This window comes from Oncorhynchus nerka, linkage group LG15, assembly GCF_034236695.1.
Source record: "Oncorhynchus nerka isolate Pitt River linkage group LG15, Oner_Uvic_2.0, whole genome shotgun sequence".
Taxonomy (NCBI): domain Eukaryota; kingdom Metazoa; phylum Chordata; class Actinopteri; order Salmoniformes; family Salmonidae; genus Oncorhynchus; species Oncorhynchus nerka.
Window position 1 is genome coordinate 87,993,458 of NC_088410.1, and position 14,499 is coordinate 88,007,956.

General features: G+C 42.1%; 1 protein-coding gene across 1 annotated transcript in view; it reads right to left on the minus strand.

Moving 5' to 3' along the window:
* Nucleotides 1-14,499, minus strand: part of LOC115143479 (suppressor of tumorigenicity 7 protein-like) — a 34,375-nt gene that overhangs the window by 11,926 nt on the left and 7,950 nt on the right. The window contains exons 12-14 of the mRNA XM_065001999.1: nt 12,232-12,382; nt 12,011-12,103; nt 11,747-11,886 (exon numbers count right to left, since the gene is read on the minus strand). Coding sequence (XP_064858071.1) covers nt 11,747-11,886; nt 12,011-12,103; nt 12,232-12,382 — 384 coding nt within the window. The remainder of the gene's footprint in view (nt 1-11,746; nt 11,887-12,010; nt 12,104-12,231; nt 12,383-14,499) is intronic.

Consider the following 14,499-nt stretch of genomic DNA (forward strand, 5'->3'; position numbering starts at 1 on the left):
CGCGTGATCAAAACAATCTTGAAGCATAGATTACGATTGCTCAGACCAACGTTGAACAGTCCTTACCACTAGTACTTCCTGTTTAAGTTTCTGGCTATAGGAGGTGTCATGACATTGGCCTCTTTGGGTATAGCAAGCCCATCCCCCTCTCCATGCCTCCTTCAACTAGGCTGCTGTGGTCAGAGGTCGTAAATTCCTGAGAAGACCTCATGGACAAACAGTTATAGAGAGTAGTTTTTCATGGAGAACAAAGGAAATCCTTCCACCTCACAGAACTTGAGGTATGAACAAATTTCATGTTCCGGAGAAAGTATAAAAGATCGGTGAAGAATCCAGCTACGAACTGGTCCGCTTGTCACAACTTGGGAAGCTCATGGGAGACGGTGTGGCCACATTACCATAACGCTGTTTATATAATAGCCCCAGATATAAGGTTTACATCTAATTGCTGTATAAGATGAATGAGTGAGTATGATACTGTTTACACAATTTTACAATGTGAATTTGGACTGTTTAATGAAGGAAAACTCAAAAAGAGGATTGGAGTGAACTAAATCAGAGGACCGCCCCTGAGCCCAGTTAGGGTCAGACATCCTGGGACAGCCCTTTTCTGCCATTCCGAATAAAACCTAACTTTGAGAAATTATCACCAGACCATGTTTCTCTCAATCACGGGAGTAAAGGTTGTAGACCATTGCTGAATCTTTTAACCATACCACGTGGTTAAACTCTTAGACTATTGATACCGACAGAATGAGAACAAGTCTTTGATATTAATTACTCGTCTGCAGCTAGGAATTCGGTATCATTGAACGCGAAGAACGACAACCTCCAAAACATCCATCCTATAACGAATGTCACTTTGAACTATCCCCTCTAACCAAGACAGAGAGAGAGAGGAAGAGAGACGGACAATTCTACGAAAGACAAACTTTTCACCAGCGATCAAGACAACACACTGAGCGTAAATATATATATATATTGATTGCAATTATTCCCGAATGAGTGAGTGTTCATGTGTAAAGGATTAGCATTTCAATTGTTATAGTAATCATTAACTGTAGTGACTTCTTAGTCGACCCCCACTCCCCCTTTTGTCTAACAAGCCGCTATGCCTGTTTAGCCCACTAGGGCACATTCTCCTATCATTTCATGTAACCACATTTACCTTGTTTGTTTGTTTGTTTATGCATTTCTGTGAATTACTTAGTTAGTAATAAATAAATGATTTAAGGCAATTGATGTATGGATGACTCATAGTGAAGACTGGATAACCAACAATTTACGACGTTTGGAACGAGACTAACGTGAGGTAAAGTAAATAATTAATTAATTTGAAGAATCATTGATCAGATAAAATATCTGAAAAGTGATTTTAGGAAATGATAACTTTGTAATCTGAATATTTTTCCTTGGTGCCCCGACTTCCTAGTTAATTAGTTACGTGATTAATTAGTTGATCGCGTAATAACTAATTACAGAGAATCTTTGATAAAAAACTATCAGTCTTCAGTTAATGATAGTAAAGACACGACAGAGGGGAGGAGCAAAATGGAGGTGTGATCTGATTTGCCGAAGGAAGGGGGGGCAATGCCTTATAGCCATCCAGGAAGGGGGAGTAGCAATGGTGCTCGATGAGCGAGAAGCACAGGAGATGTGTTGATAAAACTTAGTTAACCTTTTCCACTTATTTCCTTTATTAAAGTCCCCAGCTACTATAAATGTGGCCTCAGGATATGCAGTTTCCACAAAGTCCAGTCTAGTTCCTTGGGGGGGGGATATGCACGACCATGACGATAACAGAGATAACAGAATAAAATTCTCCCGGGAGGTAATGTGCTCGGCATTTGATGGTGAAATATTCCAGATTGGGAGAACAAAAGGATTTGTGTTCCTGTACGTTACCACAATCACACCATGAGTTATTTCCTCATTGCAATTTTTTATCCTGGCCACATTCTTAACAGTTTGGCCTATCAATCGATCACTGTGGATGGGATTGTCAGGGGAGGAGCAGGATATTTTTGAGAGTCACAGAGTTGGTAGGATTTCACACCTATCAATGAATTATTGGGGGGGGGGGGATTTTCAGGGGAGTAGATTAGTAATCTAGTCATTAAAACCATTTTTCAATATTATTTATTGTGGCAACCCCCCCCCAAAAGAAAGAGTTATGTTCTCTTAAGCAACAGTGTAGAATTCTAGGTTTCATTATCATTATTAAAATGTTATGGGGGAAGTCCCATTGGTATACGGTATTACCGGCAGCGCATACAAGGGCCGCTGTTTATTACAGATTTTTTTTTACTCGCAAAGCAAATTTAAGCAGTAAAGATCTTCATCCAGGAGGGGATTGATTGTCTCTACTGTGACCAAGAATCTGGATTTTGCAAGAGTCACTTAGCTAGCAAGTTAGCAAAGCAAATGCATAGCTGGAGCCCTGAGCTGGAGAGGTAGCACCCCCCCTCCTGCTTTAAGGTGCCCCAAACGGTATTGACAATTGGTATTTCAAAATGTATATCGTATACTGCCCAAGCCTAACATATACACACACTCCTTAATGAAGTAGAGGAAATTGTGCAAAACACACAGTCTCAACCTACAGCGACAACACCACACAATATGATAACATAGGCTAGTCTTTATGCCTAGTACAACAATTGGAATGTATAATGTCTATACTTCATGTTAACATGGTTTTTCACATTCAGGTGGACAACATTATAGACTGCAAAGTACTGACTGCAAATTTTCATCTTGAGTGTGGTCTTCACACATTCCTTGCTGAAGTGTATTTTGGCAAACTATTTGCTTGCGTTTATAAAAACAAGCCTTTTGGTAAACATTTCAATAGTCACAGGTCTACAGACACGTCAACCCAGACTCAAACAGAACAGGGTGTCATGACCAAATGCATAGCTGGAGCCCTGAGTTGGAGAAAATTTATTTTGCACACCTAAGATAATTAAGCAAGGGCATAGCACGCACCCCTCAAGCTTTAGGGTGCCCCAAACGGTATTGAAAATCATACTGTCTGTCGGTATTTCAAAATACCCTGGTATGCAGTACATACACGGTATACCGCGCAAGCCTACACACTCAATCCTTAATGAAGTAGGGGACTGTAATGAGGAAATTGTGCAAAATACAGCGAAGACACCACACAATATGATAACATAGGTTACTCTTCATGCCTAGTACAACAACTGGAATGTATAATGTCTATACTTCACGTAACATATCAACCCAATTGATCATGGTTTTAAGATATCAGCGTAATTGATCATGGTTTTAACATATCAACTTAATTGATCATGGTTTTAAGATATCAACCCAATGGGTCATGGTTTTAAGATATCAGCTTAATTGATCATGGTTTTAAGATATCAGCGTAATTGATCATGGTTTTAAGATATCAGCTTAATTGATCATGGTTTTAAGATATCAGCTTAATTGTCATGGTTTTAAGATATCAGCACAATTGATTATGGTTTTTCACATTCAGGTAAGCGACATTATACAAGACTGCAAAGTTGTGACTACGTTTTCATCTGGAGTGTGGTCTTCATACATTCCTTGTTGAAGTGTATTTTGGCCAACTATTTGCTTGTGTTTATAAAAACACGTCTCTTGGTAAACATTTCAATAATCAGAAATCTACAGACACGTCCACCCAGACCCAAACAGAACAGTGTGCAGTGACGAGCAGTCAGATGTTTCAAAGTGTTTAAAGATACTCCATCAGATAAGATTTACAAGGAAACAACTTTCTCTTTCGTCATAACACTCAATCACCTACAGTGCCCTGCAAAAGTATTCATCCCCCTTGACGTTTTTCCTATTTTGTTGCATTACAACCTGTAATTTAAATGGATTTTTATTTCATGTAATGGACATACACAAAATAGCTGAATTTGGTGAAGTGAAATGTAAAAAAATTACTTGTTTCAAAAACATTCTATGAAATAAAAAACAGAAAAGTGGTGCATGCATATGTTTATCTCCTTTGCTATGAAGCCCCTAAATAAGATCTGGTGCAACCAATTACCTTCAGAAGTCACATCATTAGTTAAATAAAGTCCACCTGTGTGCGATATAAGTGTCACATGATCTGTTACATGATCTCAGTATCAGAGCCTGCAACATCACTAAGTGAGGGGCACCACCAAGCAATCAGCACCATGAAGACAAAGGAGCTCTCCAAACAGGTCAGGAACAAAGTTGTGGAGAAGTACAGATCAGGGTTGGGTTATAAAAAAATATCAAACTTTGAACATCCCACAGAGCACCATTAAATCCATTCTTAAAAAATTGAAAGAATATGGCACCACAACAAACCTGCCAAGAGAGGGCCGCCCACCAAAACTCACAGACCAGGCAAGGAGGGCATTAATCAGTGAGGCAACAAAGAGACCAAAGATAACCCTGAAGGAGCTGCAAAGCTCCACAGTGGAGATTGGAGTATCTGTCCATAGGACCACTTTAAGCCGTACACTCCACAGAGCTGGGCTTTACGGAAGAGTGGCCAGAAAAAATCCATTGCTTAAAGAAAAAAATAAGCAAACACATTTGGTGTTCACCAAAAGGCATGTGGGAGATTCCCCAAACATATGGAAGAAGGTACACTCTGGTCAGATGAGACTAAAATGTAGCTTTTGGCCATCAAGGAAAACGCTATCTGTCTGTTGCAAACCCAACACCTCTCATCACCCTGAGAACACCATTCACACAGTGAAGCATGGTGGTGGCAGCATCATGCTGTGGGGATGATTTTCATCGACAGGGACTGGGAAACTGGTCAGAATTGAAAGAATGATGGATGGTGCTAAATAATAATTCTTGAGGGGAACCTTTTTCGGTCTTCCAGAGATTTGAGACTGAGATGAAGGTTCACCTTCCAGCAGGACAATGACTCCAAGCATACTGCTAAAGCAACACTGGAGTGGTTTGAGGGGAAACATTTAAACGTCTTGGAATGGCCTAGTCAAAGCCCAGACCCCAATCCAATTAAGAATCTGTGGTATGACTTAAAGATTGCTGTACACCAGGGGACCCCATCCAACTTGAAGGAGCTGGAGCAGTTTTGCCTTGAAGAATGGGCAAATATCCCAGTGGCTAGATGTGCCAAGCTTAGAGAGACATACCCCAAGAGACTTGCAGCTGTAATTGCTGCAAAAGATGGCTCTACAAAGTATTAACTTGGGGGGGGGGTAGTTACGCATACTCAAGTTCTCAGTTTTTGTCTTATTTCTTGTTTCACATTTTTTTTTAAAGTGCATCTTCAAAGTGGTAGTCATGTTGTGTAAATCAAATGATACAAATGTTTAATTCCAGGTTGTAAGGCAACAAAATAGGGAAAATGCCAAGGGGGGTGAACACTGTACGTTTGAAAACTAAAAACATCCTCCATAAGATGGAGAGAGTTACAAAGCACACATTGAATTAGGCGAGTCTCTACTGACCAACTGCCACCAATGATAGGTAGCCTATCTTTTGACAGTATGATGGTATTTTATGTTATTTTTTAATAATAAAAGTTCTAAACTTGCTTTATGAGTAGTGCGTGACCCTAGGGTGGTAACACATACATTCTAAGTGATTTCAAATGGGTCTTTCTCCATTCTGATTGTTTAATACTGTTCAATTAAATTTCCTGCATTTCCATACATTTTTGCATTTACTGCACTTATTTGAGGTAATTTTCACACTGCCATGTAGGGCTGCATGATATGGGGGGGAAAACTAGGCCTTATTTTTAACCAACAATTGCAATTTGACTTGCGATTTAGGTCAAAACACTTGGGTGAACTGTAGGAATCATGGAAATAGAATAATCATTCTAATTCTATAGTTAGAATATAATAGTGGGCACTTTGTATACAGTGTTGTTTGACATGACAATGAATGAAAATGCCAGGCAGGAGTTATTGTGACAGGGTAAGAACCAACGTGATGATCAGTGTTTCATCTGGGACACTATAATCTTTGGCTGTATTAGCTAGCTACGTTTGCTCTGACTCAGTACATTTATTAGCTAGCTAGCCAGCTAACTAAGGATTAGAATTAGCGGCTAACACGATTTAGCTTAGCTAAGAAAAGAGAAACTAGATGTTTGCAGATGTAAGAAACGAAGTGTAATTATAGAACGCTTGTGGATGTCATCAAAATTGTTGCATGTGCTTCATTGACGATGCAGGCTGAAAGCAAGTGTCTGGTGGTCAAGCAACAACAAATGCGCTCCTTGAGTGATAGGGGGCGAGGCGAAGTATGTGAGGAAAGCGGCATGGAGAGATGGAAAGATGGGGGGATGACTCAAGTTTTTTTTTATAAATGTTTTTTATTTAACCTTTATTTAACTAGGCAAGTCAGTTGAGTACATTTTTTTTTTACAATGACGGCCTACCCTGTCCAAACCCTCCCCTAACCCAGACGATGCTGGGCCAATTGTGCGCTGCCCTATGGGACTCCTTATCACGGCCGGTTGTGATTCAGCCTGGAATCGAACCAGGGTCTGTAGTGATGCCTCTAGCACTGAGATGCAGTGCCTTAGGGCTCCCGAGTGGCACAGCGGTCTAAGTTGAGGCAGTGTAAACAATAAAAATGGACGTTACACACGGAATATCACATTTAACAAACCAAACATTCAAATAGTTATAGAAGGTAAAGTAAAAACCCAAACTGGTCCATGCATCAATACCGGTATATAGTAAAATACGGTATACCGCCCAGTCCTAGATGAGGACAGCTATGGCTAACATGTAGTGTGACTAGGAGTAGATTACAGCTGTCAGGGAGTGGGAATAGGAGTGAATAAGAGGAAGCCAGGGGGGCAGTTAACCTCAGAGAATGGTGGGGGCCTGGCCGTTCTTCCCTCCAGCCTCTGAGGCTTTCATGTAGTGCCTCTCTCTATCTGGCCCTTACACAAACCAGGCTCTCCACCGGGCTGTAAAAACCAGGCTCTCCGCCGTGATGTAAAAGCCAGGCTCTCCGCTATCTAGAGGTAGCCTTTCCCATAACAAAAGTCTGAGCATGAGACGGTCTCTGAGGGCTTGCTTTTACCCAGGCTAATAGCCCTGCTGTGTAAGGTGAGAGCTAATAAACAGGGCCACTGTAAACAGAGGATTAGCCTAGTGTGAGAGAGGGCCTAGCCAAACAAGCTAAAAACAGAAACGCAGTCTGCCACACGTGTCTTATGAAAACATAAGAAATGGGACTAAATCACATACATTAAAACATGTTGGTCTCATGTTTCATGAGCTGAAGAAAAATATCCCAGAAATGTTCCATACCCACAAAAAACATATTTCTCTCCAATTTTGTGCACAAATTTGTTTACATACCTGTTAGTGAGCATTTATCTTTTGCCAAGACAATCCATCCACCTGACAGGTGTGGTATATCAAGTGCACCTTGTGCTGGGGACAATAAAAGGCCACTAAAATGTGCAGTTTTGCCCCACAACATAATGCCACAGATGTCTCAAGCTGAGGGAGCGCAATTGGCATGTTGACTGGAATGGAATGTCCACCAGAGATGTTGCCAGAGAATTTAATGTTCTTAATTTCTCTACCATAAGCCGCCCTCCAACATCATTTTAGAGAATTTGGCAGTACGTCCAACCGGCCTCACAACCGCAGACCACGTGTAACCACACCAGCCCAGGACCTCCTCAACCACAGACCACGTGTAACCACACCAGCCCAGGACCTCCTCAACCACAGACCACGTGTAACCACACCAGCCCAGGACCTCCTCAACCACAGACCACGTGTAACCACACCAGCCCAGGACCTCCTCAACCACAGACCACGTGTAACCACACCAGCCCAGGACCTCCTCAACCACAGACCACGTGTAACCACACCAGCCCAGGACCTCCTCAACTGCAGACCACGTGTGACCACACCAGCCCAGGACCTCCTCAACCACGTGTAACCACACCAGCCCAGGACCTCCTCAACCACAGACCACGTGTAACCACACCAGCCCAGGACCTCCTCAACCACAGACCACGTGTAACCACACCAGCCCAGGACCTCCTCAACTGCAGACCACGTGTGACCACACCAGCCCAGGACCTCCTCAACCACAGACCACGTGTAACCACACCAGCCCAGGACCTCCTCAACCACAGACCACGTGTGACCACACCAGCCCAGGACCTCCTCAACCACAGACCACGTGTAACCACACCAGCCCAGGACCTCCTCAACCACAGACCACGTGTGACCACACCAGCCCAGGACCTCCTCAACCACAGACCACGTGTAACCACACCAGCCCAGGACCTCCTCAACCACAGACCACGTGTGACCACACCAGCCCAGGACCTCCTCAACCACAGACCACGTGTAACCACACCAGCCCAGGACCTCCTCAACCACAGACCACGTGTAACCACACCAGCCCAGGACCTCCACTCCGACTTCTTCACCTGCGGGATCATCTGAGACCAGTTATCCGGACAGCTGATGAGGAGAATTTCTGCCTGTAATAAAGCCCTTTTGTGGGGCTAAAACTCATTCTGATTGGCATGGCCTGGCTCCCCAGTGGGTGGCTTTGCCGTCCCGGGCCCACCAATGGCTGCGCCCCTGCCCAGTCATGCGAAATCCATAGACTAAGGCCTAATGAATTTATTTAAATTGACTGATTTCTTTATATGAACTAACTCAGTAAAATCATTGAAATTGTTGCATTTATATTTTTGTTCAGTGTATTTCCAGCAACCAACCTAGTCATGAATTTTGTAAAGTTCTGCCTACAGCCTAGTATGAAATGTAGTCGTAATGCTGAGGCGGCATTGGCACGCACCAACTACGCTCTTAATTAAGCTCTTGATGGTTGCTAGGCAGCGCCCGTTACTTCTATCCTCCTGCCAGTTCTAAACTTTGCGAGGCATGTCACCTCACCCGTCTCTTCACATAGTCCACCAGAGGCACTGTTTTCTTAACCAAAACTGGATGGATCCATAAAGAATTACTGGGGGAATAAATATCACTGGTTGACGTAAATATTTGAATAAAGTAGGCGAATGCAAGTGGAAGGAATGAAGAAGGCGAATGCAAGTGGAAGGAATGAAGAAGGCGAATGCAAGTGGAATGAATGAAGAAGGCGAATGCAAGTGGAAGGCAAATTGTTGTGTATTGAATCTCCCAAAGTCATCCACATGTTATAATACATTTGAAACAATAGCCTGCCAGTGTGTTCACTATTTCCTGCTGCTTTTAGACCACTGTGGAGAGTCATCTTGATAATCAATCGATGTCAATCGATGTCAGATTTGTATTTTTACTGAATCTGTTTGGATATAGGTTAGGCTAGAATTAGGCTGTGGAAATGTCGAGTTGGCTCATTCATTAGCACTGATCAGAACATTTTGTCAGCATGTTATGTAGTTTAACAAGTGGATTGTTTTTCACTTCACTCACAGTAGCCTAGGCCTACAGGCGACCAAAAGCCTGTATTTGTCTTAATCAATGGGATTTTTATTCTCATTGATTCTCCATCTGTATATTTGGTTAATTTTCTGGCTGGCAAACAATTGGAGGTGGTAGTTCATCTATTCGTTTACTCATCGATCGCTGATCAGAACCATTTAGCATGCAATAATGTAGTCTTAATCAAGTGTAGGCCTATTATTTTCTATCGGTATCATGATATTCTCAATGTAAGACCCTACCTGCTCCCTAACAAAGTGAATGCGAGGGTAGGAAACAGATGAAACATGGGCTTGTTTCAAAATATCACTTTTTTATATGACAGCGGTTCCAAATGTTGCCGTGACACAAAAGTTGTGTGGGAAAAATATGACTTGTATTTGATTCTGTTATATTTCCTTATATTCTTAACCCATTATAAAATATGTGTTTAGACTGTGATCAGGGTAGCCTAAGTGTGTCTTGTCTGTTTAATGAACAAAATCACTATTGATTTCCTGTGCAGCCATGTAGCCTATAGGCTGCACAGACCAGTAACATCATTTAACAAAAAATGTGCCATTCTATTCTTTTGAAAATATATTTTAGTCTAATAATGTTTCTTAAAACCTGCCTAAACACATTAATAAATGGATTTCTTTGTAATGGTGTATATTGAATGGATTTATTCAAATATATGTCCACCCACATTGGCACACTCCTAAACTTGCCGGCACAAACAAGGTACATATAAAAGGCTTGTCCCGGAAAGAATGTGGTCAAAATGGGACTGTATGAATTTGTCTCTAAAAAACATTGCCAGATTTGTATTATTTTGGCAACATACCGTTAAGTCTGTCTGTCAAGGGTATAGAGTATATGTTGCATTGTGTTATCAGCTGCTTACACACTCTTTCGGCCACCGTATATGGCCATAACGTCAAGGAAAAGGGGCTTGGTGAATTCGTCTATGGGGGCAATTGGACTGCAGTTTTCTTTGCTTTTGATGTTTAACTGGCATTGTGCCCTAAGAAATTGAGCCTGGGCTGGCCTGGGAACAGCCCTTTGAAAATGACTGAGTGGCGGTGTTAGCCTGTTGTCGTAGTGACAGGCACTCTATCATTCTGAAGCTGACCCTCCTGACAGGGTGCGGCTCTGTGGAAAACTGGCATCATCAAAGCAAGCTACATCCTCAGGTCTGATATACTATCCAAGTACAGTGCTGTTGAACAGAGGTGTCGTTTGCCTGTTCTGAACCAACGTTTCCGTCTTTCCCACGAGACTTGGAACTGGCAATGCAAGACGAGCCAGTTAAGACTGTTACTATCCAAGATCTGAACTAGTACCCACGAGTGGCCCTCCTAGCTGTTGGTTCTTGGATGGTCTTCAAGTCCTGCTATCCAATACAGTGAACTGAACTACTAACTACCTGGCTGGGCCAGAGCTTAGATGGATAGATGCTTCGGTGCTGTGACATTCATGGAATTTTGGAGGACAGTTATTTGTCAGTCAAATGACCGCAGGTCACCGTTATAATTGTCGGTTTGTTATTTAATACACACATTCTTCCCCCCACCTCCGCTCTTGACTGTAGGGAGGGGACGTTGCCTAGGAAACCAAAGACTTGATTGCTACAACACCTTGCTTGCTTCAGCAAGGAGCAACACATTTTCAACCGCACAAATTTCCGGCCATTCCGTCGTCAGTCAGATGCTCGTTCCAGTTGATTTTTTTCATACCGGTTATGACGGTTATTTTATTTTCATTATGGTCTTCATCCATAATTGTCGGATACACAATTATACGGTAATTGTGCCATCCCTATTCTGCGCCAAGTCATACAGTACTCTTGAAATCTACAAAAGGATATGGTTAGGCCTCATTTCATTCTCAAACCTTGGAAACAAAACAGACCCATGAAATAAGATATTAAATCATACACGATTTTGGATGGATTGCTTAACTGCGGTGCACAACAAGTTGTTGGAGAGCAGCAGTTGAGGTGTAGGGAGTGAATGTGCAGTGAAACAAACCGGCGCCTCGACCACCAGACCCAGGCATCCCATGAGCCTCGTTGTTGACAGAGACGAGAGGCAGCGACTACACCAGAGGTCAACCGGGTCAGAGTACATAATAACATGCATACAACCAACGGTGTTTTGCTGGATTGCTGATGCTATTGTATTTGGTAATGAGAGGCACTGAAACCATGCATACACATCTCAGTAATTGAATTGTTCCCATTAAAACTCTAACTTCTAATTTAAACAGATCCAGGCCAATATCAAACAATTATTCTAGGATCAGTGGAAGAGAAGTGCAGGACTTACTGCTTTGACAAAGACACCCATGAGCTCAGGGAACTGGTGTGTGAGCATGGCCAGCATGGCAGTGAAGGAGCAAAGGCCCGCTGTGAAGAGGATGAAGAAGGGAAGCTCTTTCTTCGGGTACACTGACACCTCATGGAAGGCTGCAGAAGAGAAGGAGAGTGAGAGAGGTGGGGTGGGGGTAGAGAGGCACATATCATGAGTGGACAGCAGAATTGACCATTGCATTGAGTATACTGTATAGTAGTGACTTGTCCTACTACTTACAGGGCAGCAGTTCCCGATCTGCTGTTTCTGTGCACCCAGGGTAGGGGTAAAACAGGTGACCCTTCTCTAGAGGGTAGGGAATTATCCGAAAAGCTGCAGGAGAGAAATGCAGAAAAAAAACACATCAATGACTTTTAATGCGCGTGCATAATCCTTTAACTAAATCAACCAATTAACCCACTAATTCATCAATCAATCAATGTCCTACACCTAGTACGTACTGCCTTCCCAGGTGCAGTGCAGCAGGTTTAAGGCTCCCTCGGCCCTCTTCCAATGCTGCAGGTGAAAAAAGGCGTAGGCCACCGCCTCGCTGTCCCCCCTCTTCAGGATGTGTTCTGGAGGCAGGATCAGACTCTTCATCTCTAATAAATACTAGACAGAGGGAGACAGGATCAGACTATTCATCTCTAATAAATACTAGACAGAGGGAGACAGGATCAGACTCTTCATCTCTAATAAATACTACAGTCAGAGGGAGACAGGATCAGACTCTTCATCTCTAATAAATACGACAGTCAGAGGGAGACAGGATCAGACTATTCATCTCTAATAAATACTAGACAGAGGGAGACAGGATCAGACTATTCATCTCTAATAAATACTAGACAGAGGCAGACAGGATCAGACTCTTCATCTCTAATAAATACTAGACAGAGGGAGACAGGATCAGACTATTCATCTCTAATAAATACTAGACAGAGGGAGACAGGATCAGACTCTTCATCTCTAATAAATACTAGACAGAGGGAGACAGGATCAGACTATTCATCTCTAATAAATACTACAGTCAGAGGGAGACAGGATCAGACTATTCATCTCTAATAAATACTAGACAGAGGGAGACAGGATCAGACTATTCATCTCTAATAAATACTAGACAGAGGGAGACAGGATCAGACTATTCATCTCTAATAAATACTAGACAGAGGGAGACAGGATCAGACTCTTCATCTCTAATAAATACTAGACAGAGGGAGACAGGATCAGACTATTCATCTCTAATAAATACTAGACAGAGGGAGACAGGATCAGACTCTTCATCTCTAATAAATACTACAGTCAGAGGGAGACAGGATCAGACTCTTCATCTCTAATAAATACGACAGTCAGAGGGAGACAGGATCAGACTATTCATCTCTAATAAATACTAGACAGAGGGAGACAGGATCAGACTCTTCATCTCTAATAAATACTACAGTCAGAGGGAGACAGGATCAGACTATTCATCTCTAATAAATACTAGACAGAGGGAGACAGGACAGACTATTCATCTCTAATAAATACTAGACAGAGGCAGACAGGATCAGACTCTTCATCTCTAATAAATACTAGACAGAGGGAGACAGGATCAGACTCTTCATCTCTAATAAATACTAGACAGAGGGAGACAGGATCAGACTATTCATCTCTAATAAATACTACAGTCAGAGGGAGACAGGATCAGACTATTCATCTCTAATAAATACTAGACAGAGGGAGACAGGATCAGACTATTCATCTCTAATAAATACTAGACAGAGGGAGACAGGATCAGACTATTCATCTCTAATAAATACTAGACAGAGGGAGACAGGATCAGACTCTTCATCTCTAATAAATACTAGACAGAGGGAGACAGGATCAGACTATTCATCTCTAATAAATACTAGACAGAGGGAGACAGGATCAGACTCTTCATCTCTAATAAATACTACAGTCAGAGGGAGACAGGATCAGACTCTTCATCTCTAATAAATACGACAGTCAGAGGGAGACAGGATCAGACTATTCATCTCTAATAAATACTAGACAGAGGGAGACAGGATCAGACTCTTCATCTCTAATAAATACTACAGTCAGAGGGAGACAGGATCAGACTATTCATCTCTAATAAATACTAGACAGAGGGAGACAGGATCAGACTATTCATCTCTAATAAATACTAGACAGAGGCAGACAGGATCAGACTCTTCATCTCTAATAAATACTAGACAGAGGGAGACAGGATCAGACTATTCATCTCTAATAAATACTAGACAGAGGGAGACAGGATCAGACTCTTCATCTCTAATAAATACTACAGTCAGAGGGAGACAGGATCAGACTATTCATCTCTAATAAATACTAGACAGAGGGAGACAGGATCAGACTATTCATCTCTAATAAATACTAGACAGAGGCAGACAGGATCAGACTCTTCATCTCTAATAAATACTAGACAGAGGGAGACAGGATCAGACTATTCATCTCTAATACATACTAGACAGAGGGAGACAGGATCAGACTATTCATCTCTAATAAATACTAGACAGAATCAGACTATTCATCTCTAATAAGTACTAGACAGAGGGAGACAGGATCAGACTATTCATCTCTAATAAATACTACAGTCAGAGGGAGACAGGATCAGACTCTTCATCTCTAATAAATACTACAATCAAAAAGGGAGACAGGATCATGATTTTCATCTCTAATAAATACTACAGTCAGAGGGAGACAGGATCAGACTC